Genomic DNA, 26,438 nt, shown 5'->3' on the forward strand with positions numbered 1-26,438 from the left:
CCGCGGCCCGACCAATCAGAGCGCGGGGCCGCGCCCCCGCCCGGCGCAGTGCGGGGCGCCCGCGGCGCGATTGGCGGCGGCGGGGCCGGCGGGGGCGGTGATTGGGCGGCGGCGTTCGAAGGCAGGTTTGGCGCGGGGCGGCGATTGGCTGCGCGGGCGCAGCGCGAGCCCGGACCCGGGGCGGGCGGAGGGAGGGAAGGGCGGGGGGCGCGCGCGGGGTGACGCCGCCGCCGACACAAGGGGGACGCGGGCGGCGCGCGGGGCCCAGCGCGGCACCGGCACCGGGAGCGGGGCGGGGGCGGCGGCTCCTCCTCGGCGGCCCCTGCGGCCGCTCCTTCCCTCGCTCCGGCGGCACCTCCCCATTCCCCTCCCTCGGCCCGCCCGTGTCCGCCCCGCCGGATGGCGGCGGCGGGCGCGGCGGCCGCCCCGGCGCTTTATGCGTGCACCAAGTGCAACCAGCGGTACCCGTTCGAGGAGCTCTCGCAGGGCCAGCAGCTGTGCAAGGTTCGGGGTGGAGCGGCCCGGCCGGGGCTGTTCGGGGCGGCGGGCGGGGGCGGTGCGGGGCCGGCCCGGCCGGGCAGTAACGCGGCGCTTTCCTCCGCAGGAGTGTCGCATCGCCCACCCCATCGTGAAGTGCACCTACTGCCGCTCCGAGTTCCAGCAGGAGAGGTACGGCGGGGTCAGGCGGTGTGCGAGCGAGTTTGCGGGAGCTGGGCCTGTTGGGAGCAGAGAAGACCGAGAGGGGATCTCGTCAGTGCACACCGATATCTGAGAGGCGGGTGTCAGGAGGGTGGTGCCAGGCACTTTTCAGTGCTGTCCGGCGACAGGACGGGGAGCAGCGGCCATAAACTAAACCACAAGAAGTTTCATCTCAACACGACGTAGAACTTCTTTACGCTAAGGGTGGCACAGCACTGGAACAGGCTGCCCGGGGAGGTCATGGAGTATCCCTCTCTGGAGACATTCAGAACCCACGAGGACACGTTCCTGTGTCACCTGCTCCAGGTGACCCTGCCTTGGCTGGGGGGTTGGACTGGATGATCTCCAGAGGTCCCTTCCAACCCGAACTATTCTATTATTCTGTCCCTTCCAACCCAAACCATTATGTGATTCTGTTTGCTGGTATTTGCGTGGGAAAGAATGCTAAGGTGTGTGTGTTTGTTGCCAAATTCACCTTTGTGCCGTTTCATCTTTTTAGCAAAACCAACACAATATGCAAGAAATGTGCCCAAAATGTGAAGCAGTTTGGAACGGTAAGTAGGTTATCGGTTCTAAGTACTGGAGTTAATTCAGTTGTGCTTTAAACTGAAAAAAAAAGTTCTCATGCAACTAATCTTCTTATTTTCTTCCGGGAAAAAAAAATAAACCCAGAGATTACCATTCAGAAAGGTGATGGAAATGTCATTTCTATCTCTTGATTTCGTCTGTGGGTTACAGTTCCTTTTTTCAACTTGAAATCCATTGGGGTTATATGTAGCTTAAAGATTAGGAATAATTTCAATGTAGCTATTTGTAACAAAACAAAGTTATTTCACCTCACACATGTGAAGTTATTCCCTGTGTATTCTCATAAGCACATGCTTGATGACAGGAAGACCGTTGCCCTCTCTGTCCTTAATGGGATGTAAATGTGAAAATCGAGTAATACTGCATACTTTATATTGTGTAAGTCTTAAAAAAAGGCATGTTAATCATGTTAAGGTATTAAGTAGAAAAGATTTGAGTATTATCTGCGTTCATGTTACTTTGTGGTTTCTCATGTTGAATTTCAACTTCAGTTCTGCTGGAAAAATGAATTTTTCTGTTATGTGAATACACACATTGTATCTGAGCCACCCTGCAGATACGAGTTTGTAGGAGGTATCAAGATAATCTTGTTGTGGAACAAAAGGGCGTAATTTCTCCAGGCTTGACATAAACCATAATAGATGAAATTCAACTTATTTGAGAAACGTAACAGCTGTTGGTATGTAGTCAGGCGCTTTGTGAATATATATGTAAACTGAACAAAGAGATACTTTTCAAAAGCTTAAAGTGTAGCAAAATGAATTGCAGGACAGATCCAACAATGATTTTATCAGTAGTTTGTCAAAAAACAGAACTGCATTGAGGATAATCAGCCATTTCTAACCTATGAAAACTGACAGCAATTTCATTTTCCAGCAGCATATTAGTCTAGTTGAGCATATGATATGAAAGTTGATAACCTGACCTGGTGGTATCTGAAGTTGGTTTTTGATTGTTGTTGGTGGTTTTTTGTTTGTTTTGTTTTTTTAAGTTTCCTACAGAATTGCAGGGATCAGGATACTAATCTTGGAACTGTAGTGTTATTGAATCCCTGAGTGTAAAAGGGAGAGGGATGCCTTCAGAAACTTCCAGTCTAAAAAAATTACTTGACTACTTTTCTTTTAAAGTTTCTGTAACTAATTTCTCTAGGAATGTAGTAAAACTGAGAGGAAATGTCATCATATTTAAAAAAATAAAACAGCAGGTGTAGAGGTGAGTAATCAGATAGTTCTGTGTGTTTCTTTTATTTAGTATGCATCTGGATTTTCATGAAAAGTCCAGACTGGTTTTAACCACTGAAGAAGCATCATTTTAGGGGAAAGGTTTAGTACTGGGATAGAAATGGTAGCAAAAAAGTTCTTTAAGATAGCTTATATGAAGCCTTAGTAGTTTCAAAGCATCATTTTGTGATTTGAAATACCTGTCTTCATTACAGAAAATGCAAATATATTGATTTCAGTTCAACTTATCTTTTTTTCAGCCCAAGCCTTGTCAGTATTGTAACATTATTGCAGCATTTATTGGCACAAAATGTCAGCGTTGCACCAACTCGGAGAAGAAGTATGGCCCACCTCAGACATGTGAGCAGTGCAAACAGCAGTGTGCTTTTGATCGGAAAGAGGAGGGAAGAAGGAAGGTAGGCTTTGTTCCACATTTGTAGTGGCTTAGGCTGACAATAGACAGTGTTTCTGGTTCGTAAGAGAAAGACTAACAGGAATGTATTTAAGTTCTCTAATATTAGATTTAAGTTGCTGAGCTGTGCTTTACAATATTTAAATTAAATTTCGTAACTTGGCAATTGTTATGTGAGGTACTGAGCTAACTTACTTTAAATTAAATCACTTTCTAAAAGTAGGCTTAAGAGTAAGCAGACAGTTGTAGCAGGGGAACAGAAATTAAGTGGATGAACAGTTCCTGATGCTTTGATATTTATTTTATTTTTATTTTCTCAGCCATTGGATCTTATCTATGTCCATAACTTGAATCTGTCTCTTTACCTCTTCTGATTTGCTTGCCTTGCCTTAAAGTACAGCACCAGAGGCGTAGACTGCTCTGAGTAGCCCTTTGTGTTCTGTTTTGTTAAATAGCTTTGGTGAGTGCCACTTTCTCATTCCAGAAGGTGCTGAGGAAATGACCTCAAAAGCCTCTTGACTGAACTCAAGAATAATACTGCTTTTACAGAAGAGTTTACTTGGTACCTGTAAAACGTTGGCTGGACATCTTGTTTCTGCCTACGATGGGTTGAGAAAAGGTGCATGGTGTCTAAACTAAAAAAGATTTGTCCTTTTAAAAAGTTACTGTCATTTCTGCGACATAGAGCAAGTCCAATATTTGCTAGGACTCTTTGTAGCATAACTTTAAATGACAAAAAGAAATGGGGTAAGATTCAGTAGAATCTTTACTAAAAGATAACTTGCAGACATTGGAGGTACAGTAGTGATGTTTCATACCAGAAAGATGTCTGTGTTTTTCCCAAAGATAACAGATGAAACAATTTTTTCTTGCAAATACTGAGCACGTCTCTCTAGTGCAAGTGTACTTGGAAATAAACCCCTCTATGAATTATTTCCCAAAAGGTGGATGGAAAGTTGTTGTGCTGGCTCTGCACGCTGTCCTACAAGAGAGTGCTGCAGAAGACAAAAGAACAGAGGAAGAGCCTAGGATCTTCACATTCTAACTCCTCATCCTCATCTCTTACTGAGAAAGACCAGCATCATTCAAAACACCACCACCATCACCACCATCATCATCGCCACAGCAGCAGTCATCATAAGTAAGTATTTCAAAAATTAAAGTAGCTGTTGGTAGCTCTTCATCTGTGTACTGTTTGTACTGAGATAAAATCAAAGTTAGTATAAAAAGCTGTTTGAAACATGGTGTCAAAAGCAGTAGCGGAATGTTGCTCTTCCATGGCCTGTCAAAATCCTTGTATTCTTACCGTTTGAATGAAGGGAGTTTAGCAAAAAGCAGTTGAGGTTAAAATTGGTAGCAAGTCTAGAAAAAAGCTCACGGAATGGCTACAGAAACAAGTTAGTGGTAGACTGGATTTAGTTTTCTAAGCAGTGACTGCTGTGTGATAACTGCTATTTTACACGTATTTACCATGGGATAAAAGATGTGTATTTGCAGTAAGCACAGTACAGCTGCTTCATTCAGAATGCCCACCCTGACTTACTTCACCCCGACTGCTTTGTGCGCAAATACTCGCAGGTAAATGGAGAAGCAGAAGCAATACTGTGGGATTATCTTCAGTCTGGGACCAGTTTGTATCTCTTTGCTAATTTTTATAATCAAATCTTGCTGGAATAGGCAGTTTGTGGGTGGCTGTGATACTGACACAGGGACATAAGACTGTTACTTCAGTTAGTGTCACTGATAACATTTGATGTAGTTTTGTCCCATCTTCTGCATCTTTTCTCAGTATGTCATCTGTGGCCATGGCATCAACAGCGTACCAACCTTGCCCTACATAACCAATTTATTTAGTCAAAAACCCTAGAATTCATTTTTGGTTTTATGCTGCCATAGTAGTAGTCACAATTCTTATTTTCGCTGGTAGGCTTATGACAGCATAACTTTAGAACTGCTTATTTTTTGTGCTGGATAGTAAATCCTGTGGCTGCAATGGTAATGACCCTAATCTCAGACACACAGACTTTGCTTCTAAACTCCATGTTTCCAGTGCTTATAGTTTTTCATCTTGATTGAAACTTGCCTAAGTGTGACTTAAAGATAGAAGCAAAATAAACTGGAATCATATTTGGAATGAGGAAAAGGGAAATGCATATACTTTCATTTTAAAAAAGAGAAAAATATGATTTGGGTTTTTAGGAATTTGAAGATGAAAATTATTCTTGTCATGCAGAGAGTTATTGTACTGTTCCTGTTCTTTCAAATCTGCTGAAAATTAAGTTACAGCAAGTTAAATCTAGTTTAATGCATGTGGCAGAGGTATAGTAAGGATTAAATAAAAAAATAGTTAGCTCTTCACTACAGAATAGAGCTTCTGATATACTCAAGAGTTGTAACAGTAAGCATATCTCTATACAGATCACAATGTTCCTGGTTTCCCACCTTTTTTTTTTTCTGTAGGCTGCCATGGGTCTATTGCTTCTGGTCCAGTCAATATGACTCTTTTTCCCTGTCCATTTCAGTTACTGCTAATTTCAGACAATAGAGACAGTGAGGTAGAAATACAGATTCTATGAACTGTTTCACTCAGTTCAATCTTCTACATTCCTATATCAATGCTCTTCAGTAGTTGCTTTTGAGATGATTGAAAGCAAATTGTTACACCTGAGAAGTAGTTATTTTCAGGGATCCAAAACTTAACTTTGCTCTTATGCCACCCCATGAGCGCTGCTTCGTGCAATGTTCATATGGCAGTATGGAAATCCCAGGAGTGCTGCTTTAGACTGGCTTGCTGAGTATGAGATTAGCAATACAGAGTTCACAAGAATCAGGAGGTATCAGCAAAAAGATTTAGTCTTGAAGTGTACCCCTTGTGACTTACAATAGTATAGATATTTAGCCAAGAAATACCTTATAACATCCTGACGTAGTAAAGCGTGATCAGGAATATGACAGATAGTATCAATGTCTAGCTGAAAATTCATATTATTCCTTCTTTATTAGGAAAAAAAAAAGGTGGGAGGATTTTTCTCAAGTACAGATACCATTCACATAAACGTAGAAATAATGGCATGTTTGGTCAGTTACCAAGTACATTTCACGTATTTCAGAATCAGCAATCTGAGTCCAGAACAAGATCAGGGACTATGGAAACAGAGGTAAATATGATATTATTTATTAATTTTCTTTTCATTTATCTTGCAGTTTTCATTTAAAGAATTTCTTTTTTCTTGCATTTCTGGCTAGTCTCTAGCATTCCAGCTAGGAGCATGAGTTAGTTATTTTATATGTACCAAATGGTGATATTAGAGAGTTACATAGTATGAGGCTTTAGGTTTACATTTTGTTTGATTTCAGCCATAAATCCTCTGCAGCTATTCAGAATGAAACTCCAAAGAAAAAACCCAAACTGGAATCCAAGCCATCAAATGGAGATAGGTAAAGTTATATTTTTGTAAAGCTGAGCCATTTCTACCAAATAAAGCACTGATTTGTGGCCAGTTGCCTTTTTTTTTTTGTCTGAAGAATGAGGGAGGTGAAACTGTTGTCTAGCCAGATGGATTATTGGGTGGCATCTGAGTGCTGTCAGTCAATTAAATTACTTTATTAGCAGAAAACTAGCACTGTTTTCCTGCTTTTAAGCTGTTTGGAGCAAAATTAAACAAAGTTTATGTACAAGGCAACAGTTATCAACCCAATGGTATTCCCTGACATCAGTGTTTTATCAATTAGATGGCAGGGTTGAACCTGCTGCTTTAAGCTGACCCAGTATCTAGAGAATTCTTTTGCACCTTAATGTGGGAGACTGAATCTTCATTCTGTCTCTGACCAAATAATTGGAATAAAAGTGGCTACTTCAGTCAAAAAGTGTTTGTCCCCCTCAAAGCTAATACTGAATTATATTTCTGCAGGTGTATGTAATGTGTGCCATTAGTAAGGTAATTTGCCAGTTGCATCCATTTCTGTCAGGTACATACTTTTTTTGCATTAGTCCTTAAGGATGTTTGTGGAATTATTAATTATCCAATTTGAAATAAAAAAAAATAAACTGGGTTTTTTTGCTATTGATGTTGTAAGTAACTATTGTCTTTTACTTTTGATAGCTCTATAAATCAGTCTGCAGACAGTGGAGGGACTGACAACTTTGTCCTCATAAGTCAGCTGAAAGAAGAAGTAATGTCACTTAAACGTCTTCTGCAGCAAAGAGATCAGACTATTTTAGAGAAAGATAAAAAGGTAAAAGTTGCACCTGCTTAATAAGAACTTCATAATTTTGTTTTCTATTTTGTAGACTCCTAACAATGTCAAAACAGTGACATAAACCAAAAATCAGATGCAATTGTTTTGTATAGCAGCTAATCAGATCTTACCATTTAAAGAACAAATTTTAGACTTCTGTGCCATGAATATATTTTAGCAGTAACTATTCTGAGTTTAGCATAGCTTTTATTTGGCTTTAAACTAAAGCAACTATAGCCACAGTAAGTCAATGTCCAAATTTACATTATAGTGTATTAATATTAAATGTTTTGGTTTTATAAGATTGATAGCATGTGTAGTGTAGGATGTCCAGTCTCCGTGGTGGTCGGAGACTAAAAGAAAAGCTTGGATTAAATAGATGTCAGTCAACAAAAGTTAAGTGAAATAGTCAGGCCCAAATGGCTGCAGTGAAACTCTTAGAAAAGATTCACCCTTCAAACAAACTAATGACTAACAAGAAAAGAGAAATAACTACAAATGTGCACTTTGCTTTGCATTTCTTAGTGCTTATTTCTCTGCCATCTGAATAACTAGATGCTTTTAAGACACTGTAACAGTGGCTCTAGAATATCTGTTCAGGATTGAGTAGGTTATGGAATTATATTAAAAATAAATTTACTTTATTTTCAGGTAAAATTTTGATTTTCAGGGCGTGGTGGCCTATCAAAACATTGATGGTTAGGAAAACCTCCTGAAAGAAAAAGTGCTTCCACTTTTAAACCATAGTTCAGTATCTTCATTTCTATGCTTAGATGTGTTTTGTAAAGGATATTGAACCTATTTTCATTTATATCACTTGCAGTATACCTAGGGTTGGAAGTACTTGCTATTTCAGGTCTTTAAGTGTTTAATGTGAAAGAGCTGAGCAGTCTGTCATGGACTCTCTTTACATATTTTCTTCAAAGGACAGACGTTAGGCCCTGATCTATTTCTTATAAAGCCAGGAGAAGATCACGAGTCAGTAGGAAATTCACTTGTCTCTTTTTAGTTTTAATCTATGGGGCAAAGCTAACAAAAAGAATAGGTAAGAAAATGTAACCGGCTTCTGCATAACCAGTGCAGTGACTTGTTTTGTGCTGTTCCCATAGGGAGAGCATCTAATAATTTTAATATCCCCACTGCTAAAACTGTTTATTTGACCTCAGAGTTCTTTGAACTTAAAGACTCCTTCAGGCATGAGTTCCTCACTTTTAAAATGTCACTTTCTGCAGCTGCTATGAGGAGGAGAAAAGCTGAACATATTGTACAATGTTTGCGTAGCTGAAAAATTTACAACAAATGAATGCAGTGCAGAATTTTTTTTTTTAATGAAATAATAAATTTGGAGACATGTACTGGGTAAAAGCCTGAGCCAGACCTGTGGGAAATTCCTGTTAAGGTTGTGTCTCAAGATTTGGGGTAGGGACAGCATTTGAACGGTTTGGAATGCTCCAAAAGCAAAACTTCTGAAATGTATAACATAGCAACAAAAACAACTCCGTACACAAACTTTGCAGACAATCCTCATTCATCATTTTTTGTTATGAGTCAGGATGTCAGCCATGTCATTATGGGTGCTTATTGTTTGCAGTACTAGCCTTGTTTGTCTTTCTGCACAAAATGTTAGTGAGACAACAAAGCATTACCATGGAGCCCTGAGACTTGATTATTAGGAGGAGATTACAGTTTGCTGAATGTTCGCAGGTAGTGTGTTTGCTCATCTGGTTGCATACTTTGCTGTGGTGCAACACTACCACTAGGTTTTTTTGATATGTAGTGTGTGGTGTGTGGCTTTGCATTGGATCCCCTGCAATTTACAACAGCCATAAAGTGCATACCTAGAGCAGCAGTCTGGATACAGGGAGGTATAATATACCATTCTATCAACATACCTGCACTTGACCATTTGACTGACAGTTCTTTTGAATACCTTGTTTCACTAAATGTGGTTTGACAGGTACTGAGGTTGGTAATAGCAGTCTCAGTGCATTAGTTCAGGAGTGCATACTCTGGTTTGTTATGGCATGCACCTTTGCTAGCAAAGAGGCTTCATCTCCTGATAAATCCAGATTGACCGGAGAGGTTCAGAAGAGCCCTGTGAGTTGGGATGCTTTGAAGAACTAAACTTTTTAAAGAAGTGATTCCTAAAACTTCTAGGTCCATATACAGCAAACTGTTAGTAGTTCACCCAGCTGCACGTGCTTCCAGAAGAAGCATTCAGCGCTTGGATAGAAGCATGTATCACACTTTAGAAACACATGCCTCCGTGTATGTCACCTGAATCTGTGTCTCTCTCAGCAGAGACCCAGTGGCAGCCATAGTACACCGTACACAAAAGTTAAGTTGAAATTACATGTTTCCAGTAATGCAGTTTAATTCATTGTTGTGGATCGAGAAGCAGTGAAACTTGGAAATGTAAACTTCTGTCTAGGACAAATTGTAGCATAAAATGACACAAAAGCATCTTTTATACTGTCTTTGTATGGAAGATTTTTCGTATGTTACCATACCATATAAATGAGAGATGTAACTGAAGATTTTGCTGAGGTTTAGCCTTCTTTATACAGAATCTTGAGGAAACAGCATGGTTACATAAGTACAGTTGTTTTCTTCATTTAAAATATATACAGATACTTTTCAAAGTGCTTCTGAAACGTTGAGCTGTTAATACTGCAATAGTAAATAAATACAGTGTTTCCTGAGATTCCTGAGGCTTCCATAAATATTTCACAGACTGATTAGAAGCCGTGTACTGTAGCAGTTCAAGGAATCTTCATAGCATATGTGGTTTCAGTTGACAGAACTGAAGGCAGACTTCCAGTACCAAGAGTCTAACTTGAGGACAAAGATGAACAGTATGGAGAAAGCTCACAAGGAAACTGTGGAACAGTTGCAGGTGAGTAATTGCTTATCAATACTTGAGAAATACTTCATGTGGAGTTATGTATTCAAGCTGTTCAGTCAGCTTGTTCACTCGGCATTTTTCACTACAGTACAGTAGTTCCAAGTTCTTGAGTGATCGTTGCCATGTTTAACTTTGGATGCATTGTACAGCAGTTCTGCAGTCAACAGACAATGTCCACATGAATTAAACTCACTCTAAGAATCTCTTTTTCACTTCAAGAGGTAAAGGCTTTCTCAAAGGTTATGTTATTTTTTTCTCTGACAATTTATCAGTTGTCGTTGGGCTATGGATCCAATTTAAGGGCTCAGCATTAACACATTGGCGGTTAGATGTCTGTTGTTAGAGCATACTTTACCAAGAAGAAAGTCTGAATTAGTTGCTTTATAAATCACAGACTGAACAGACACTTGATGCAATACTGGATATACTAAATTTTGCAGTACAGAAAATGTAGTTACTTTTCCTGTTAAAGATGGAATATGTATATCAAAAAACATATACAGATCTTTGGAGAGCGATCATTACCTTTTTTGAATATTCTCAGCATGTACATTTTGAGAATTTGTTCATAAATGCAATAGAAAATCGGTACATGACACTACTATGGGAAATGTTTCAGTAATTCATACTTTTTTTGTCTGTGTTGCAGGCCAAAAACAGAGAACTGCTCAAACAGGTTGCAGCATTGTCAAAGGGTAAAAAGTTTGATAAAAGTGGAAGTATCCTCACATCTCCTTGAGGAACTGGTTATTCGTGGGGTTTGCTACTCAATGTACATTTGAGTAATTCTGTGAAGCCCTTAAAATCCTGTGTAGTGGAAAAAATATTTTTGCACACCAGATTAGTTGGCATGTTTCCTACATGTTTTTATAATTAATATGCAGCTTTTTTTAGTTCCTGTTCAGATGAAATACTTCAACTGGATTGAAGAATGTTTTTATTTTTTTGATATTGGAAACTTTCTGCCAGCAATAGTATTAAACAATTGCATAGAGAACATTGCAGTGCTTTCTCTAAAAGGACAACATGCAATAACAAACTAGGTGTACTTTTTACAAAGTAGCAACTGAGTCTTTTAAATTACGCTGATGTCAGCCAAATGTTTATGAATCTGCAGTGACACTGAACACTGGTTTCTGGCAACTGTTCTTTTACTTTGTATCAAAATATAAATTTAGAATGGAAATCATGGTGCTCTCAAACTCAAAAGAGGCATATATGTATGTGTAAATACGACTGTAATGGTTATATTCTTAGTTATAACAAGTAATTAGTGTTTTACATTCTTGTGATAGGGATTGACAGAAAGATTATCTATTGTACAGTAACAGAGGCAGTGTGGTTTTTGTAAGATTTACTGTAGATTTTTCTTGCAAGTGCCTTTCTCCAACTGTTTATTTATAGGAATGTTGGTATTTTGTACATAAGGTTTTTATGTTTTAAAATCATGTTTAATAAATGTTTTATGTAAATATAAATGTGTGTACAGAGGAATCTGAAACAAAGATCAAAGTGGCTAGTGCAGTGCTCAAAGCAGCATTAAGAGCTAGCTAGCTAATTGATGGACAGTGAATTTGGCTTTAGATAACTGTCGTAGCTTGTGTCTGTGAGGTGTAGAATTTTGTTAGTGCTGCTCATACCGAACATTTCCTGAACAAAAAAAACAAAATTTTTTTTTTCCACACTGGAATTTTGTGGTTTTTTTATAAATTTTCCCCATTTGGCACAGCACCAATTTTAATTCCACAACAGGCATTGTACTCCCAATGTTACATCCTTAAGTAGGGATATACACTCAAAGTTTTAAAAACGTTTATTTCCCATTTTTGTCTGAGTTAATGTACTTAGTTGTAACTTACGGTGATTCTCCTTAATAAATTGCAAGGCTCACATCTGCCAGTAAAGATACACAATGAGAAAAGAGTAGCCAAAACCAGTGGCCTTTAAATTAATTAAGGCAATGGATGTAGCGTCAAAGGGTGGGTTGTTTTAATGTTTTGGGTGAATTTTGATTCTAAATTATATCAATTTAAACTTAGCTCTGCTCCCAACGGACATTAGTCACATTCAGAAATTTCTATTAAACAATAATTTAGTATACCCCAAGGTCTCTGTTCAGGAAGGTAAGTTATGAATCAGCATAAAGGGAAGTAGACTTACGTGGGTGAAGGTTTAGGTCAGCTCTGGGTACTGGCTGGTAACAGGGTAGCTGTTGATATTTCAGTAAGCTTAATTGTGTAAAAGCAGCTACACATTTTTTATTAAAGAACTAAAATCTATAGTCCTTTGGCTTTTCACCCAGGTACTGAACTATGAACACCTTTTCAATAGCTCAAATGAGTTCCAGCAGTGACAGACTACTGAACAATATGAAAAACTCAAGCTACCTTGTTTCATATGGTATATGTGTATTTTTATACCCTAAAATCAACTTTGTATGTTTATAAATGCTCTTCTTTAAACTTACTGAACTAGGGTAGAGAATGCTACTATTCTTTGGGGTTGTTATTAATTTTTTAAATATACAAATTTATGACTTTTATTAATTCAGAATTAGTATTTGGGTCATTTTTTTCCAGTTGAATGGTGACCCAGGTTTGATGGAATTGGTTTTAAAATACAAAAATGCATAGCAAAATGAAATGTTTGAATTAAGCTTACTTAATGATATCAGTTCAAGCTGCAGTCAGGACATTTTAAATAAACAAACTGAAGTTCTGTATTAGAAGTAATTGACTTCATAAATCTCGTAAAAATTTTTAGGAGCTTCACAGTGTTTAGTTCTTATTAAATACCTGTGGGTATTCTTCCATAATCTAATTTTTAACATTAATTTTTTAAATTTGTTAACTATCCAACTGAATCCTGGTCCTGAGAATCATGTCCTGGAGCTGTAGATTACTGACATAATAAACAGATGTTCTTGAAACGTGGATCTGCAAGGAGATTGTTGTACTGTATTGTGCTTTTTAGCCTGTTTCCAGATGTTGATTAGCATTGACCAGTAATGGCCATTTTGGGTCAGGTTATTTATGTATTTTAAGCCTGTGAATATTGCAGCCCCCTTTTAGATAGTGTGTCTAAATACTTGTTCTGAAGTGAAGCTATTCAGCTGTCCACATGTATAGACTATTGAAATACTGTACTGGCACACATCTGACCGTTGACATTTTGTACCTTTTCTAAATCCAATGTTTCACAATAAAATCTTGTCAAAACATTGATCTCTCCCTTTAAAATTATTCATAAATCCATATTTTGTGTTAATCTTTCATGCTATATCACTCACTAAAAGTCTGTGGCCAAAAAAGGGGCAGAATTTAATATTTAGGTTTCTGTGAAGATTAGACACCTTGGGTTGTCTACAACTTGTAACAAATTAGGCTTCGGATTACTTTGTCTCATGAAAGTATTTTTGTTTTCTACAACAGAATTATAATACATAGAAATATTTTCTTATAGAGAAGAAGAAAAAAACGTGAAGGTTTGACTGAAATGCCTTCAACAAGCTTTTTACATACTGATTAGCATCAGCATTTGTGTTTAAAAGTACCTGAATTTCAGTCTTATTCTGTTAACTATAAAATTGTTCTTCCTTTACATTCGTTGTACGAATTGGATGATTCTGAGATTTGAAATGACATTTATAATTTCTTTGTGTGTTCCCTTTCTTGTGTCAGGAGGAGTTAGGTGCCCACAGCAACACCCTGCTGGCTGTCAGTCACAGTGGCTTCTAGTGCAGCACAAATTGTGCTGCAATTTGTAGGTCTCATTTTAAATTTCTTCAACGATCAATCTTCATCTTTCCACAAGACAGAAGAATACTTCTCATTCAGGAATTAAAGTTCAAAATAAAAAATAATCTAAAAAAAAAATCCCCCTACCCCATACCAATAAGAGAGTAAGATTCTGTATCTATTTGGTCTAGAAAGGGGGAATCTTTGTTTCAAAGCATCTTGAAACAGTTATTATTTTATATTAGTTATTGCAACGAACAATATGCTAGTCTAACATTGGGTTGTTCTTAGCCTCGTTTTAATGCAAACTTGCAACAGCAACTTTGAAGCCACTTATTTCTAAAGCTGAGTGCAAGTCAAAACCATGTGTGGTACCTAGTTTAGGCATGGCTTTCATGTGACACATGCAAATGTGTGTAACTGGCCATGCAACTGACTGAATCCTGGAAAGAGGTTTGCATCATTTGAAGCAAATTCCTTTAAAGAAAATTTAAATTTATATAACTTGTGTGTGGGCATTCAGGCAGTTCTTAATGGTCTTCACTAGCTTCAAAAGCTTTGAATCCAACACTGATTTTTTTGAAAACAGTGATGTTTATGATGGCAAACTATAATCTTTAACTTTTTGAAATGGAGTAAAACCTGTTCATTTGTTTTTATTCCTTCAGATGAGTTACTAAAACATTGATACTGCAATAGAAGATACATTTTCTCATATATTATGTGCAATTGCTCTAGCTGTCCTCATGGAAGAGGTACTGATACATGAAATTACTTCTGTTGAATCCCACAGAAGAAGTAGGGGCTATCAGACAAGGGGGTTTTAGAGGTGGAAGGAGGAGATGTTTGTGGTGCTCCTTGGGAAAGAAGGAGCGTAATGGAGATGACAGGACTAATGGGGAACAGAGACCTCTGAGATACCATGTTACTTGTTGTGTGATGTACTGAATCACACGGTTGGGGTTTTTTTTAAAGTTACATATTTTTCATGTATGTGAAATGCAACACTGCTTAAGGGAGTCTTTTGTTTTGCTTTGTTTTTTTTTTTACATGAGTCCAAATTTGAGAAACGAACAGAATAAACTGTTTAATTAAATATGACTTCAGCAGGTATTAGAATTTGCAGGCCAAGTTGATTTTTACCTCCAGATGTAACCCCCTCCCCCTTTTTCAGTACCTTAGAGCAATTTATTTTGAGCTGAGTACTGAAAACCTTAAGATGTTTTCCTTTATTTAATCAACAGGTGTGTTTTGCTTTATTTCAATTAAAGGTGTAGGGCATTCACAATTTATCCTTCATCAGGTGCATCAATGCATGTCTTCAGCTTTATTTTCAGATGTTCCCTGGGAAACTTTTTACAACCTTCCAAAAAGCAGAAGAGCTGTAAAGCTGTATTTGCTAGAATAACTTAAATCACTGCTGAAAGGCAAACAATTATAATCAAGCTGACTCCACTGAAGCAGTCTAGTAGTGCTCATACAACCTGTTGCATTTCTATAGTTGCAGAGCATGTTATGAAATGCAACCAGGAACAGTAACTTCAAACATTCCTTCAGGATCTACAAGAATTTGCTTGCTGGTCACTTACCTGACTCAGGGTGCAGCATTCATTAAAGTTATCATAGGCAAAAAACCTTTCTCATACAACCATGAAGTGGTCTAAGCTGGAAAAGACCTTTAAGATCATTGAGTCCAACTGTTAACCCAGCACTGCCAAGTCCACCACTCAACCACGTCCCTGAGTGCCCTATCTACATATTTTTTGAACACTTTCAGGGAGAGGAATTCCACTGCTTCCCTGGGCAGCCTGTTCCAATGCTTGTCAAGCCTTTCCATGAAGAAATGTTTCCTAACATCCAATGTAAACCTCCCCTGGTGCAATTTGAGGCCGTTTCCTCTCATCCTATTGCTTGTTATTTGGGAGAAAAGGCTGACCTCCACCTGGCTACAACCTTCTTTCAGGTAGTTGTAGAAAGTAATATTGCTTCCCCGATCCTCCTTTTCTCCAGGCTAAACATCTCTGGCTCCCTCAGCCACTCCTCATAATGTTCCAAACCCTCCAACAGCTCCATTGCCCTTCCACGTTACAGCGTCTCAATGCCTTTCCTGAAGTGAGGGGTCCAAAACTGGATACAGGATTTGAGACAGGGCCTCACCAGTGCCAAGTACAGAAGGAGAATCACAGCCCTGGTCCTGCTGGCCACACTATTGCTGATACAGACCAGAATGCCATCGGCCTTCTTAGCTACCTGGGCACGCTGCTGGCTCATGTTCAGCTGCTGTTGACCAGCACCCCCAGGTCCTTTTCTACTGTGACCCAAGTGCAGGATCTGGTACTTCACCTTGTTGCACCTCATACAATTGGCCTCAGCCCATCAATCCAGCCTTCCTGCTCTCCAACAGATAAACACTCCCACCCAACTTAGTGTCATCTGCAAATTGACTGAAGGTGCACTCCTCTCCTAGGTCATGGATAAAGATATTAAACAGAATTGGCCCCAGTACTGAGCCCTGGGGAACAGCCCTCGTGAACAGCTGCCAACTGGATATGACTCCATTCACCACCACTCTCTGGACCTGACCCGGCAAAGAGGGCACCTATCCACACCATGAACAGCTAGTTTTTCCAGGTGAATGCTGTGGAAAACAGTGTCAAAGACTTTACTAAAGTCCAGGTAGACAGCACCCACAGCTTTTCCCTCATCTACTAAGTGGGTCATGTTGTCATAGAAGGAGATCAGATTGGTCAAGTAGAACCTGCCTTTCATAAACCCATGCTGGCTGGGCCTGGTCCCCTGGTTGTCCAGCATGTGCCATCTGATAGGACACAGAATGATCTGCTCTATGACCTTCTCCATCACTGAGGTAAATTTCATGATCACTGTGCTCAAGACAGCCTCCAACTGTCTTATGACATCTACAAGAGTGGAGTGAGCACTCAGTACCTCCTATTACTTGAATGGCATGTTGCTATTTTGCATAAAAAACAAATTGCTGTGCAAGGTGAATTTGAAACCTAATTTCTGTGTTCTTTGGTTGAAGATAGTTCAGTCTTTCTCCAATGATAAATATGGTCCAGTTTTTAGGGTGTGATTAGTAGTCTACAGTGCTTTTTTTCCTCTTATTTTCCCTTAAAGGTAGTGACATGTAAAGATCCTTTGGATCATGTTTACTGAAACGGATGGAATGCACCTTTTCCCTTCCTGAATGCTAAATACAGTAAGAGAAAATAGAGCTAAATAGGATGGCTGCCTACATAAGGCTAGCCACTAGATGCTGCTTAAACCCCACAGTATATGGTTGTGTGTGCTTTCTGTGCACCAGCCAGCACCCACAGTGGATAGCTGTTCCTGTTCAAATGCAACACTGATGCTAAAATGACAGTGTCCTAAATGCTGAAATATAGTACTTTGTAATATATTTTAAAAAATTGGAAATTTATTTTGGAAAATTTGACAGAGGATCATAGAATCATAGGATGGTCTGGGTTGGAAGGGAACTTAAAGCTCATCTACTTCCAATCCCCTCAGTGGTATTAAGCACATTTAATATAGTTAAATATAGAAAAAAATGGAACTATGTTGTGTTTTCTCTGATTGTTTTAGCTTAAGAAAGAAAAATCTCCATTTTACAAGTCAGGAGGCTGATCCATGAAACAATGCAGGTTAAATGCTGCCACATAAAATGCAATGGTAGAATTCAAAGCAGACTCCGGGACTCCCCAGACAGTGTGGAGACTGACTATCTTTTCCCTTTGAAGAGAGTTGCTATGAATAAGTTAAAGTTTTATTCGGTCACCATAGATGTGTAGTGAATCTGTAGCATTAGTTGGCTGACTTTTCACCTATACCTTAGAAACAATTATTAAATGTAACCGATTTCTTTGTAGTATAGATAACAATACAAAGGTGAGAAGATTATACTTTTGACTTGGAACAATAAGGCTTAAGACTTAGTGTTCTGCTTTCTTTGAGTCTGGTATACTTCTAATACAGATTTTTCCCTGTCTAATTCTGTTAGTAGATGTATTTGAAATCTTGTGACTTTATAGTGAAAGAGAGAGTTCTCATCAACATTTAAAAAGTCCAGGCTGTTTTTAACAAGTCTTGGATTCAAAAAGATGTAATTGCAGTAAAAGGGAAAAGTGTTTTCATTTGTATACTCTATAGTCATGTTGTGTATTTTATTTATATATTCTATAAGAAATCTTAAAGAGATAGACACAGGGAACTATAGGCCAGTCAGCTCCTTAGTCGTGGACATACTGGATGGAGTCCAATGGAGTGGCACAAGGATCATGAAGGGACTAGAACATCTCTCCTGTGTGGGAAGTCTGAGAGAGCTGGGAGTGTTTAGCTGGGAGAAGAGAACACTTGGAGGGATCTCACCAATATAAATACATGAAAGGAGGTGCATAGAGGACAGATCTAGGCTCTTTTCAGTGGTGTTCACTGCCAGAACCGGGGCGATAGGCACAAACTGAAACACAGGAGGTTTCCTCTGATCACCAGGAAACACTTTTTCTACTCTAAGGATGACTGTGCACTGGCACAGGTTGCCCAGGTTGGTAGTAGAGACTCCATCCTTGGAGACAATCAAAAGTTCAAAGGACATAGTTCTGGGCAACTGGCTCCAGGTGGCCCTGCATGAGCAATAGGGATTGCACCAAATGACCTACAGAAGCCACTTCTAACCTCAGGTGTCCTGTAACTCTAAAACCTAAACAAGGCAATTTTTTTTTTCCTTCATCTATTAAAGTGCAGTATTTTGTTACGAAAAATTAGATAAGAAATGTTTTGATGTGTTCAGTTTTTCCCTTGCTGTGAGGGGGTTCATTTGAATGGAACTAAAAAAAACCCAACATTTTTTATAATAGCAATTCGCCTCTTAGGCAACGTGCTGCTTTAGGGAAACACTTCAGACTGTGTGAATGATTGTTACATAAGCACCAAGATAGTTTAGTGAGCTTGTAAAATAAATAATTTTGCATGAAGAAGCATTTCTAAAAGGTGGTTTTGGTAACAAACTTGAAGTAAGCAGAGCAGGGAGTAAGCAGGAGTAACTTCCCATCTATTTCTTTCCTATTAATCTGTTGCCAGCATGATATAACTCTTATACTATGCACAGTCAGAAACAAGTCTGTTTGAAAATAGCAAAGTTCCCAAGAGTACTTATCTTGCTGGCCAAATCTTTAAAGCCTTTTTGCATTATTTTGTTTTATGTTTAGTGACAGCATTCTAACTGAGTTTGGTCTGAAGTGTGTAGGACATCAAGAACATTTGTAGTGTTGTGTTTCCCTTTATCCATAGATATGTCTTCCCTTTTGTTAAATGGCTATGGTTGAAGTACAGTTTTATATCACATTCAGTATGTATCCCATTTTCAGTAAAGGCCCAAGCGCTGTACTTTTAAAACAACTTCTGTTTTCTTAAAAGAGGTTTTGGATGTGTATCAAAACTGTTAAGTCAAGAGTCAGAAAAGCAGTATTTTGAAACTGTTGGGATTTATTAAGTATTTATGTACATTATTTATATAATATGTATTTTTAGTTTATGAATTCAGTTAAAAAACCAAACTCAAAGTACAACATGGTTTTCACATCTTTCCTTGTGTCAGGACAATAGAGTCCTGCTGTTGAATAAGGAATATAATTTCCCCTATATTTTGTTGCTGTCATGTGGACAGATGCATTTCTTTGTCTGAAAAGTATCCTTGCAACAACTCACAGAACATTGTTCCTGAGGCGTACCAGAGTCAGATGTCATCTTAATCCATTCACAATGCTGTCATAGTTAATGTTTTAGGTTGAGTAAACTAGGTGATAGTGGGGAAAAAAAAAAAAAGATGAGTAATTGAGAAACTTTTGAAAAGCAGAAAGTAGGAATTTTGTAGTGATTCAGAGTGCACTCATAAACTTGGTTCTACTGTCAAGATTGCTATCAGGCTGATAAACATGCTTTTTCAAAAAATTAGTATGTTTTACAAAACAGCAAAAAAAGTGCTTTTCATTCTTGGACTATAATTAGGAACACAGATATTGATATATTATTTACCAAAATAGCATTGGATCTTATAAAACTAGTAATTTATGTAGTCTAAAAATATCTCTGCTACTTGATAGAACATGAAAGAATTTTTTTTGTTAGTTTATGGAAAACAACCTCTTGACAGATAAGTTTTCTTTTTAACCCCATTGGAAGCTTTCTGTAGCCTAATTTCTGTTTCTTAAATCTTACTAACTTTGTAATCTTAGTTGTATTTTCTGGCAAAAATCAGTCAATTTTATCGCAACTTCCATCATGGTTCTTTCTTTGTTAATACACTCATTGGCTTAGAATTTAAAGGCTGTGACTCTGCCCTCAAGGATAAGCGTATTCAGAGATTGTCCTAGCATTTTTATTCAATTAAACTACTTTGTTGCTAATTAGCATTGACTTTTCCTCTTTGTGGTAAGATTTGTTCTTACAGGCATCAATTGGTTAGTCATCGTGCACCTGAAAAATAATGAAAAAAAGGGACCATCAGCTTCTTAATGTAAATACACTTCCACCTGTTGTTCTAGTGCTATTTTTTACCAATAGTAAAAATGCCCAGTTTTGGGTGCTGGAGCTAGTGAAAAAGCTCTTCTGGCCCTTCCTGGAGTGACTCTACTCTCCAATTCATTCCACCCACTGGAATGGCTGAGGTCCAGCCCACATCCACCTACAGTCATTCTCCAAGAGGCCAGCAGGGGTTGTGCACATCAAGCCACCACATTTTACTTCACAGTGGAGTATAGGTCTTAATGATTGACAGTACTGCAAAATCCAGAAAATTTGAAATACTGCTTCAATAAGAGCTCTGTTTTCTTAGAGGGAGTTAGAATTGCTGGGTACTTATCCTGGTGAGGATTTTCTCTCTCAGTCCCTTTGAAAGGGTGTTACAAGGCATACTGTCAACCTAACAGCAACCTTTACTGATAGTCTGAAGATGGAAACTTTGAGGAAGCAAATACATGAGGCTCATTGGAGAAGGAAGAGGCAATGCACGTGGTAGACCCCTGAGGGTGAGAGTAGAACTTGTTCAAATTACGCCTTTGTTACCTTGTTTAAGATCAAGTTGAGATGTTTTCAGTGACCAGTTCCACCAGAATAGACTAAACATCTCTAGCACATTCTTAGGGCCATTCACACTGCCTACAAGGATAGTCAGTCAAGATTTCCTGTCAAGTCATAAGCGGACAATTTAGAGTAAAAAAATGAATACTCATTTTTGTCCTCTCGATGAGCCTATTTTGCATCATTGTATATGGGTCTTAACTTCCTAACAGAGGAAGTATGAATGCTCTTAGCAAAAGAGGCCTCAGTTTGACTTATTTCTTAGAGCTTTGCTGCACATGCAAATTCTGGCCAGGGTGTACTAATGTGTATTACCTCCTGTATTCAAGCAGGAAATCCTTGCTTCTTTTCTTTTTTCCAGTCTTTCAAAATGCAATTGCACTCGTTGATGCAATTTCAAGGCTTAAAGGCAGAATTCTATGCCCTGCTGACCCTGCAATAAGGTTGCTGAACAGACATTAGAAGGGAAAAAAATAAAGAAAGAAGAAAGTAATGAGTAGCTCCAATTTATATAAATTATATATATAATTTATATAAAACATAATTATGTATAATGTACTATAATATACAATATGATTTATTGTATAGTATTATTATTATGTATAATATAAATATATTTTTATATCTATATAAAATGCCTGGTTACCTGTGTTTTCTCTCACCTAGTGCAAAGCTGATGGGATCCGTAGCGTGGATCCTAGTCATGCATTCTATCCTTTTATAGACTTGTTTTCTCTTAAAATCAGGGTGTCTCTTTCCAGTCAGCCCACCTCAGGTCAGTTGGTAGACATCAGTAGGATCATTCTTTGGTTTGAAATCTAAATGGGTGGAATAGGGAGTGGTTTGTGGTTTGGTTTTGAAGTTGTTGGTTTGGGTTTATTTTGTAAACATCTCTTTTCCAAATACAAACCTGTCATCCAATGCCAGGTCTCTGTTCCTTCTCGTAGGCGGGAAGTGACTGTGACTTGTTGATTTCCCTGACCTCTCCAACAAACCTCACATTAATGACAGTTCCCACTCAACACCTCCAAAGCCATTCCTTGATAAGCCTCTCCAGGACACCTGCCCAGTTAAGATGCAAATTGGTAAGTCTTGTGAAGGCTGGTGTCTCAGGGTACCAGTGACTGCTTAGGTAAAGTCACAAATACACATGTAAAGTATATCTAAGAGAATTAATACACTTCAAATTAATATTTTACAGTCAGCAGCAGCCCACAACAATCTCAGAACAGTAGTATAGCAAAGAAGTAGATAAGACAGCCCCTAATGGAGGAGAGAAGGCAGGCTAACCTCTCTGGCTCATGTAGTTAAGAGATTTTGTTCCTGTATGCCCTAAGCATGACTGTGTCACAGTTTACTCATACTTTTGTTTTTAATGCAGCTTTTACTGGATGTATCTGGATATTGTTTTCCACTTGGTACATTCCTCTTATCTCTGCATATTCTTCGTGATTGCATTAACTTGTTTTCAATTTAAGAGACAGAAGTGAGCAACCTTTCGTTGCTGATCTGCAGGTGCTGTGTGTGATGCTGTGGCCCCAAATAACACAAATTCAGCATCACTGTATTAGCTAGTAGCCAAGCTTGGTACTTTAGAGCATTTCTGCTCTCTGCTCTGGGATGCAAAACATCATATGTGTTTTGCAGTAGTAGCATATTTCCAGCCATCTGTAATTGCCTCCTACTTGCATATGCTTAGTCACTGCAAACAAACATACACCTTCTGCTGAACTTTAGTAAAGCTCATTATGTTTTTACCCGTATGGTATTCTGCAAAGGCTCTTTTTCACAAGATTAGAGCCCAGTAATCCCAATTTACCTCCAAGGAGGCCAGAGAAGATAATTTAACCAAACCACTGTTTTAAGTACTTACTTTCTCAGATGATACAGTGACATTTTGATACATTTTTTTGTCATCAGTTTTGCCAAGTAAATGAAAACATACTAGTATGAAAAAAAATAACAAATTTATTATTGTTAGAGCTGAAATAACATCACAGGAATACTCTAAACCAACACAATTTGATAACTCTTTTACTTCCCCTGTATTTTTAATAAAACCCTTCATGACCCTTCATGCTATTGCTAGGTTAATACTTATCAAAATCACAGAGTATTCAAAGGTGTACTTACACCTCCCCTCCTATCACCAGTTGGAACCAAAATTGGTTGTCTATTGTGATCTTGTCTATGAGTCTGAGATGAAGTTAAATGCCAGGTTGGGGTACTTTGGGAAGCTTATGTCTCCTGAACAGATGGCTTCCCGGGATTCCAAACAACACTTAGAAATGGGCAGTTTTATCCTGAAATAGGGATGAAATGGGGATGATATTAGTCTTAGAACAAAAATTCATTGTATTTGGGAAGGGAAAACACGTCTTGGAAGATTGTCTTACTTCTAGCCAAGACAGGATCTCAGAAGAGGAACGAGGTACTGATAACCAAGGCAGTCTTTCCTTAATCACAACTATCTGGAAATCCCAGAGCAGTGAAAAATATCAGGCTGGAGACCATCAGAAGTATTTAGGATCTTTTCTCCCTCACAGTTTGATAGCATGAAGCTTTTTAAAAGAACTTTCTTTCACTCTAAATTACTTTTTTATAATTTCCCTATTCTTTCAACTTATGCCATTTTGTAATAGTTGATCTATTCCTGACAGTCTATGCAGCTGCATAAACTCTTCCACTACCGTTCCTGTAGTGATGAGATTGCAGAAGGCTGACATGCCAGCTGCATAATCAGAACTGCTGTCCTGCGGTATCCTGAGAGAACATCATGAAATCACTACTGTGTAATCCTGCACCTCTTTCCCACTTCTGGCAATAGAATAAATAGCGAAGTCCACAACTAGTTATGTCAAAGAGTGCAAAGAGGCTTAGTAACTTGATTAAGGATTTATAGTACCTGTTCATGACAAAGAGGAAGTGTATTGCTGCTTGTGCTTCCTGTTTGATCTGCGTCCTGGCATTGTGAGAAAGGTCCAGATTGTTGCCAATATCTAAAATGAGTTGGCAGGCTTCCTCAGGAGAGCACCCTGCACAGTTGTAGAGGAGGAATGTTATTGCATGCCATATCTTGCAGGTTGAATTAAATTCTATGGGAAAAAAATTACTCCTTGTCAAATTACAACCACTTCACAAGACCTCATTTTAGAAGCTGTTTTCACAGAGTCAGAGAATGGCTTGGGTTGGAAGAGGACCCTAAAGATCACCTAATTCCAGTCACCTACCATGGGAAGGGAGGGACACCTTTCAGTATGTCAGTTTGCTTAAAACCCCATCTATGTTTTATGCAACCAAAGGTTTTATTAGGCAGAAGTACACAGCCCTGATGCCCAGAGAAAAGCAGCTGTAATTCTGGCTGATGAGCCTGGCTGACTGCACTGCTCTGTCAGAGCTGGTGCCTGCACAAGGAGCCTGAGAGCGTGCTGGGCTGGGCATGTGGGCAGACAAACCCAACCTCCCCATCAGTAGTGCAGATCTGGATCTGTTTATTCTTTTGATGAAGCCGTGCCCCAAACTTTCCATCCTTTCTTCAGTTCTCTATCCCGGCAAATATCTGGGCCCTATGAAAACATATTAAGCAACATGAGATGGTCAAACACAAAAGTAATGGAAAACACAGAAGCACTTAACTAGCTAAATGGAGAATATTGTAGTTAAGATCCAGATTTTATGTTGATATTTATGTAAAATACTGTAATTATGCTGTGACGATTAAAATACAAGCCTTTCACAAAGAACAAAAGCAAAACATCTTGTCTCTAAACTGAGGCTGTAGAAATAATTCTTAAAATGGCGAATAATAAATGCCTTTTATGAAGAAAGAATATAATCAGTTAGCTAAAATAATGAGCTGTTTTGAGAAATTATCAATGGACAAAGCAATACCAAGGGAATAAGAGGCATTAATTAAGAGAGGAATGAATGTCATGCATGACAGCAGAGGGGGTTTCTGCTTATCCTTCTCTCAGTTTGTATCCATGAATTGCACCTCAGTTTGTCTGTGGACACTAATTTTGTTTCTGCTTTCACATAATGAAGGACAAGGATAAGTTAAAGAGAATAGACGATATTGGGAAAAAATACAGTAAATACAGATATTTTAGTAAAATGTAGGTTCTTATACATGATAGATACATGGACAGAGAGAGTCTCCAGCAAGGAGAAGGAGTAGGTCTCAGTAAATATCTGACATTAGAGGTAGGAAATCCGATAAAGATAGGACATTATAAAGGCTTTTAAAACATGGCTGAACTATCTGCTGAATGCTGGTTATTAGACACATACTAAATTTCCCTGTATTCAATCTAAAGTAATGCAAGGAAGATTTGAGCTTGATACTGCATCAGTTTTAGGAGAGATGGATTGCTCTTCTGGTTCTTCTGCCTACCATCTTCTGGACTTTGCCTCTCCTTTTAGTTTCCCTTCTACAGATTCTTCCCATGGTCCCTTTGTCTGTTTAGACTAAAGATGCTTGCACTTTTTTTATGTTCTTCTTTTCCTTCTGGTTTTCTCCTGTTTATTGTGGAGAGTAAGAGGAGGATGCCTGTCCCCTCCTTGCTCATGGTACATGTGGGAGGAGGTGTTTCCAAGAAGCCTCTGAGAGCAAGATAGTAGGTGTACAGTCCTATGGAGGTGGGATTATGGCTGGGGGAGGCATCAGATGGTTAAAAAGGGGCTGGGGTAGAAAGAAGATAAGAAGCAGAAAGAATCTAATGCTTTCCAGCACGTGTCAGTGACTACATAGGAGTGAGGGGTATTGAGGGTCCCCCATTCTCTTTTTCTGCACATGGATTTCTCAGTGCACCTCTAACCTGCCGTCTCATTTCTTCCCTTCCCACTGCCTCCCACCCTGGCTCCTGTTGACCTGAATGGTTGAAAGATTGGGTTTGATTTTCTTAAAAAGCACAGTTGGCCCACCTTCGCCTTATTGTCTAATTATAGCCCTGAATGATTAGAGTTTACTGCAAGGATGACTGATGTCATGCCCTGGAGTCTATTATATAGAGGTAAGATTTGCATGTGCAGAAGATCTTTCCTGTTTTTATTATCTGTGTATGTGTAAATGTTGGTCCTGTCTGAAATTTGTCTCCCACTGGTAGTGATGTAAGTAAGAGTGGTTGTGGAATCTGCTTCATGTCCTGATTCAAAATCAGATGTACTTTCTTTGTGCCAGATCCCTGTGATCTTCTTGAATTAGCTGGTATGCAACTTCCATAGCATTTTCTTGTACGTACAAGTATGCAGAGTTCATTTTGCTTGGCAATTAATGTTTTGAGTTTGTGCTGTCAGTTTACATTATGTCTGTCTACGCCAGCTAATGGCTCAGTTTCCAGCATTTCACTGACTACTCTCAGTACTCTCTTTTTCCCAGGTTAGCCAAGGATTTGCATGTTTCTATGCCTTCTGTGCACTTGAAGCTCTGAAGTATAGTTTCGAAAACTGAAGATTGTTTTCGTTTCAGAGACTGAGATAAAAGACAGGGAAAATAATCCAAAACTTACCAAAATGTGCATGAAATCTAGAATTGCAGAATC

The 26,438-nt window shown here is 38.7% G+C and overlaps 1 protein-coding gene across 7 annotated transcripts in view; it reads left to right on the top strand.

The window, feature by feature from the left end:
- The first annotated feature begins 335 nt into the window (after positions 1–335).
- Positions 336–26,438, top strand: part of FAM76B (family with sequence similarity 76 member B) — a 58,945-nt gene continuing 32,842 nt past the window's right edge. For 4 of the 7 annotated variants that reach the window (XM_032681197.1, XM_032681200.1, XM_032681196.1 and 1 more), the window contains exons 1-10: positions 336–504; positions 605–669; positions 1,199–1,253; positions 2,768–2,923; positions 3,864–4,060; positions 6,030–6,077; positions 6,277–6,357; positions 7,023–7,155; positions 9,953–10,054; positions 21,846–21,983. In XM_032681197.1, coding sequence (XP_032537088.1) covers positions 400–504; positions 605–669; positions 1,199–1,253; positions 2,768–2,923; positions 3,864–4,060; positions 6,030–6,077; positions 6,277–6,357; positions 7,023–7,155; positions 9,953–10,054; positions 21,846–21,983 — 1,080 coding nt within the window. In that variant the 5' untranslated portion in view covers positions 336–399. Of the gene's footprint in view, positions 505–604; positions 670–1,198; positions 1,254–2,767; positions 2,924–3,863; positions 4,061–6,029; positions 6,078–6,276; positions 6,358–7,022; positions 7,156–9,952; positions 10,055–10,712; positions 13,286–21,845; positions 21,984–26,438 lie in introns of those variants that run through there. The other 3 variants (XM_032681201.1, XM_032681202.1, XM_032681203.1) reach the window with 3 other exon arrangements.

The sequence above is a fragment of the Chiroxiphia lanceolata genome, chromosome 2, assembly GCF_009829145.1.
Source record: "Chiroxiphia lanceolata isolate bChiLan1 chromosome 2, bChiLan1.pri, whole genome shotgun sequence".
NCBI classification, from domain to species: Eukaryota; Metazoa; Chordata; class Aves; order Passeriformes; family Pipridae; genus Chiroxiphia; species Chiroxiphia lanceolata.